Source organism: Lottia gigantea (genome assembly GCF_000327385.1).
Source record: "Lottia gigantea unplaced genomic scaffold LOTGIsca_11, whole genome shotgun sequence".
NCBI lineage: Eukaryota > Metazoa > Mollusca > Gastropoda > Lottiidae > Lottia > Lottia gigantea.
The window spans coordinates 447752-453880 of record NW_008707001.1 but is presented as its reverse complement, the minus strand read 5'-3'; the positions used below and the strand labels follow the sequence as shown (position 1 = coordinate 453880).

General features: G+C 32.9%; 1 protein-coding gene across 1 annotated transcript; it reads right to left on the bottom strand.

The window, feature by feature from the left end:
• Nucleotides 1-63: 63 nt before the first annotated feature.
• LOTGIDRAFT_230106 (hypothetical protein) lies at nucleotides 64-1195 on the bottom strand (the record flags this gene model as incomplete). Its single annotated transcript, XM_009047012.1, has 4 exons — nucleotides 64-95; nucleotides 289-342; nucleotides 622-896; nucleotides 1131-1195. The coding sequence occupies 4 exons, from the start codon at nucleotides 1193-1195 to the stop codon at nucleotides 64-66; spliced, it is 426 nt and encodes a 141-aa protein (XP_009045260.1).
• Nucleotides 1196-6129: the final 4934 nt, after the last annotated feature.

The following is a 6129-nucleotide window of genomic DNA, read 5'->3' as shown; positions in this document are numbered from 1 at the left end:
GATTGTTACAGTCTCCAACTGGTTTCATAAAACATTGTGATATTCTATTAGCGGGGTCTTGGGCTACAGAGGATGCTCTGACAGAATAACCATCCCTGTCATTGTAAAGATGTAGAATATATCACTAAGTATTTCAGGTGTTGCCAGATTAGAATGGATGTCCAGTTTGAGTCACGCCTCTTACATGGTGGTCAACTTAGTTCGTGATCTGATTCTGGTAACTAGGTCAGACGAGTAGTTTGGTATGGATGTAGAATATACCATATAGAGTAATATTGTATGACTTACCAGCCAATAGAACTTGAAGATTCAAAAGTTCATTAAGATCTACCATACCGTTTACTGAAAATATCAACAAAAATACTTTCACTACAACATGAAGTGTATTATAAAAGGTAAATATCCTCGTATATTCATTAGTGGACTTACCCGGTGTCATAACTATATAACAGAATCCCTCTTTAATCCAATAAATCTACCCCCTCCCCCCAATTAATACCCACCCTCCCCTCCTCCCTCTCAATCAATACTCCCCTCCCTCTCTCCCCCATCCCCACCCCAATTAATTTTCACCACGTCCCGTAACACCCCACCACCTCCTCCCTCTCAATCAATACTCACCATTGAGGTCAATCTGAGCAAAGAGGGTGTTGAATAAGTCCAAATCAATGTTCAGTAAGGCCTGTAGAGCAGCTCTGGTCATACCACCGTTAGTTACAGCGGCTGTAATAGTGGCTAGCAGATTAACTCCACCACTTGCACCTCCCAACAGACCAGTTGCACCTCCCAACAGACCGCCTGCACCTCCACTTCCCAACAGACCGCCAACTATACACTCCGACTCCTGGCTCAACAGCATGACAATGGCGACGGCGAAAACAACTGCGATCTTCATCCTGTAGAAAAATGAAATGAAATTAATGGAGTTTTACATCCTACTTTCCTCCACGTGAGTTGGTTAATAGAAACGGTCCTATAGAAAAGCAAATTACAAATAGACTTCAATGATAAGAACCAAAATAGTTATGTGGACTCTCTGAATAATTTTTGGTTGACTGACACTGTTCAGTCTGTCTATATCGCTAGCTTGATAAGAAATTAAATTATACTTACTTGACTTGAAATTATACCTGAACTTGAAATCTTCAAACTTCGGATGATTTGTTGAAAATTCTTCAAGTTTATATACCGTCATTGTGTCAAATTCAATTAATTTCAAAAATTGTTTCAACACATTTTTTTACTGGGGGAGAAGAAAAGAAACCTGAGGGGTGAGAAATGGAATATGTAAATATTGTAAGATAAGAGAAGATGTAAACGCACATACAAAAGCTACATGGGAAAACATATGCAAATTAGTGCGTCACGTGGTTATTTAATATGCATATTTTTTGTAATAAACTTGTTAAATTGTTAATTAGTATAAACATAAAATAATAACATGACATCTGCACGACAACGTCTTGTAAATATTTCTTCAAATTTCTTCATATTTACGTAACTAAATACACCATTACGCAATCGATGAACAATATATTATGTTTCTATACTATTATAGTTGTAAGGCTAGGTAGGTGGGTGTCGACAGGGTTTGTTTCGTACTCATATGATATTCAAGAGTTTCATGTGTTCCCATTTACAAAACAAATCATAAGCATTGCCTTGAGGCAGACTTTTGATTGGCCAGATTAGAAAATTGTGTAAAATCATCATGTTCATGTTCAGATCATGTTTTTCTCAGTCTTCAATATGTGATTTTCTTTAATTATAAGACTGTTTCGGGCTATTGAAGAGACGATGCAGAATACCTTATAGGAGATGTACATGGATACATATTTGTCTGACGTCTGTGGTTCCTGCAATTCCATTTAAACTAAGTATTTGATGGCGTCGCAAGGAGTCTTATGAGATAAAGCATAGTTTGCGATTAGAGACGTCGTCAATCACTTCTTTTTAGAATTGCAGGAACCACAGATGTCTGATTGAAAATTAGAATGATGTAAATTGATGCTATCAGAAAAACTTTTTACAATATAAATTCTAAAACTCAGTCTATGAAATCAATCAATTATGAATTGAAATTGTTTTTAGTTTTTAGCTGGAAGACTGCAGACTTATTGTTTATCATAATATTTTTTATATGTATCTTAGTTACGATCATTGTTTACCTTGACAACCAGGTATTGTTTCTCATCTCTTCCTTTTTCAAAACAAACAGGTTTTTATCGATTTCTATTGAAAATTTCCGACTCTTTTCTAGTCTCCGAAAGACAGACCGCTTCCATTTTTTGTATTTTATAAATAGAATAATATCGACGAACGATAACTTTGGCCTACTTTCAAAATTGAGTTGACATCACAAAAAATCTTAACCAAAGGTCATAGGTTATCCATCCGGGCGTAGTCGAGGTTTAATATTATCGATCTTTGCCCAAAAGTGGCGTGGTCGAGGTTTAATATTATCGATCTTTGCCCAAAAGTGGCGTGGTCGAGGTTTAATATTATCGATCTTTGCCCAAAAGTGGCGTAGTCGAAGTTTAATATTATCGATCTTTGCCCAAAAGTGGCGTAGTCGAAGTTTAATATTATCGATCTTTGCCCAAAAGTGGCGTAGTCGAAGTTTAATATTATCGATCTTTGCCCAAAAGTGGCGTAGTCGAAGTTTAATATTATCGATCTTTGCCCAAAAGTGGCGTAGTCGAGGTTTAATATTATCAATCTTTGCCCAAAAGTGGCGTAGTCGAGGTTTAATATTATCGATCTTTGTCCAAAAGTGGCGAAGTCGAGGTTTAATATTATCGATCTTTGCCCAAAAGTGGCGTAGTCGAGGTTTAATATTATCGATCTTTGTCCAAAAGTGGCGAAGTCGAGGTTTAATATTATCGATCTTTGCCCAAAAGTGGCGAAGTCGAGGTTTAATATTATCGATCTTTGCCCAAAAGAATTTTTAGTTATATATATGTTGAAATATATGTTTTCTTAAAAAAAACCTTGGAAAACACCAGATTTTACATATCTTAATTGAAATCTGAAACTTGATAAGGTTGTCTCTTTATTAAAACTTTATTTTATGCTTTTTCTTTAAAATAATTAACTGACCTGAATTATAATCCATCAAGCTTTGACAATGATGAATTCAAAATGTGCATTTCCAGGAATTGTCTTCGTTCCAAATTTAGAATTTAGATAACATGAACGTTTTTATGATTTTTAAAACTGAAGATTTTTTATATTCAAGAAGTGATTTATTCCATAGTAATTGTAGTATTAGATTGGGGTGTGTTAGATGGTGATGATAACATAGTCTCATGAAAGCTCTGGCCTAGGTCACAAAGTAAAGATTTATGATAAAACAAGGTGCAAGTTAAAGGTTAAGATACTTAGATATGTTAACTAAGGATGTCTCTGTTATACTATCTGTGGTAGTATCAAAGGTTAAGATAATTAGATATGTTAACAAAGGATGTCTCTGTTATACTATCTGTGGTAGTATCAAAGGTTAAGATAATTAGATATGTTAACTAAGGATGTCTCTGTAATACTATCTGTGGTAGTATCAAAGGTTAAGATAATTAGATATGTTAACTAAGGATGTCTCTGTAATACTATCTGTAGTAGTACCAAAGGTTAAGATAATTAGATATGTTAACTAAGGATGTCTCTGTAATACTATCTGTGGTAGTATCAAAGGTTAAGATAATTAGATATGTTAACTAAGGATGTCTCTGTTATACTATCTGTGGTAGTATCAAAGGTTAAGATAATTAGATATGTTAACTAAGGATGTCTCTGTAATACTATCTGTGGTAGTATCAAAGGTTAAGATAATTAGATATGTTAACTAAGGATGTCTCTGTAATACTATCTGTAGTAGTACCAAAGGTTAAGATAATTAGATATGTTTACTAAGGATGTCTCTGTAATACTATATGTGGTAGTATCAAAGGTTAAGATAATTAGATATGTTAATTAAGGATGTCTCTGTAATACTATCTGTGGTTGTATCAAAGGTTAAGATAATTAGATATGTTAACTAAGGATGTCTCTGCAATACTATCTGTGGTAGTATCAAAGGTTAAGATAATTAGATATGTTAACTAAGGATGTCTCTGTAATACAATCTGTGGTAGTATCAAAGGTTAAGATAATTAGATATGTTAACTAAGGATGTCTCTGTAATACTATCTGTGGTAGTATCATTTCTTTAACTGAAATAAAAGTTAAGGAGATTCACTGTAAATTGATCGGCCTATATACGTTCTTGGCACTGATAAAACCAATCTCTAGATCAAGTAGAGAAAGGTAAAACTTTGGTAAATTGGGGAATTTTACTATACTCTACTCTCAAAATATGATCTCCAGTATTATACGTCTATGAACATTTTCAAATATTTCAATCGTAAATACTTATCTAACTTGGGCTATATAGGTCAGTCATACGGGTCAAATAGTCATAAATCAAATCTACAGTACACAAAGGTGTTATCTACCTTTGAACCCGGTTTAGGTACTATAGCGTATTTAATTGTGGTCTGAAACTAGTGAAAGTGTATAACTGTATAACTGTAATAGTGGTTGTTTCCCTTTAATACAAAATAACTCGTACCATAGTGATGACAGTGGTAAATCATTTACTTCCAAATTGAAATACAAGCGAAAAGCATCACATAGGCTTTTAAACCATTATCAAAAGAGATACATTGTTTTTTTCCAGATGTTTTGGTTGGTCAAAGCTATGTTTTGGTTGGTCAAAGCTCTGTTTTGTAAAGTTTTCTTAAAACTTCTAATTGTTCAATGTTGACATTGTCAGTGGAGAGAGGAAGTAATGTCCAGTATGGGACAATGTCAATAATGAGAGAAAGGGGACACAACTCTGTCAGTTTTAATACACACGTTATTTATTAACAAACAAATTAGATAGAAATATTTACAATTTATACAAAATTTATACATCTAGACCATTAAATTACATTCATTAATATTAGCTTTTCTTTAGTCTGGTTGTTTCTGAATCTCATCCAGGGCCATATTCCTGAAAAATTATAAGATAAAAATTTGTTAAGTGTTGGCTTTACATTGACTATGAGATTTTTTTGAGGGGCAGGGCCCATGTCATGTCAGAAACACAGGTATATAATACAACAGTTTTGAAAAAATCTTTTTGTTGTGCCTACAATAATCAATCTACTATACAATAAATAGAATAATGAAACAAGCTATAAAACTATTTGTAATATGAACACAGTACTGGCTTGTTTTATGAGCATTTCTAATAATTTCAATTTGTAGGGAAACCTGATTCTTATAACCATCAATAAACCAAATTGGACCTGCTAATTATACAAAAAATACAAATTTCTACAAAATCTTGACTAGACTGAACTAATTTACAATGTCACATACAAATTACAATGTTAAGGGGGCTCACACCGAAGCAATCATCAGTTGTATATGGTTACAAATAATGTATTAATCATGAATACGCAACTAACAACTCAGTTTCAGTTGTGTTCTAAACTTATTATCTCTATTCTTATTCACAACCATATACAACTAGTGATTGTTATGGTGTGAGGGCCTCTTTAGGTTAATTTATTTACAATCATATCCAAATAGAATAGATTAGATTTAGGAAATTAACTCCCCTGTTTTGATAGAAATGGTAAGAAAATTGATACATATTTACAATATTTAATTACATTTACAAAATTTAATTATTTACAAATTACAAATATCATGTCAGTATGTTACTTTAGGTTATATTGGTATTCAAACATTGTAACACAAAGTATATTTTCATCAATAGAATGAAAACTCAGATAGTTGGCTCTTACCCTCAAAGTTTACTCTGCCTGTGCTTTCCTTATTTCAATCATATTTTGTTTTTACAACCTCTTTCACCAGAAGAAATACAACTTTACAATCATATAACTTGTTTTTACAATTTTAAAAGTAAGATTTAAGGGTTATTCATTCATCGAACACATCAACAAAGTAACAGAAAGACCCTTTTACCCCTCTAGGTTGGCTTACTACTAACTATTGGCTAGGAATTTGTCTGATTATGGATTTTGATTTATGATTAATGATTTGATCTGATTTATAAGATTTATCTCTTCTGAGTTCTGA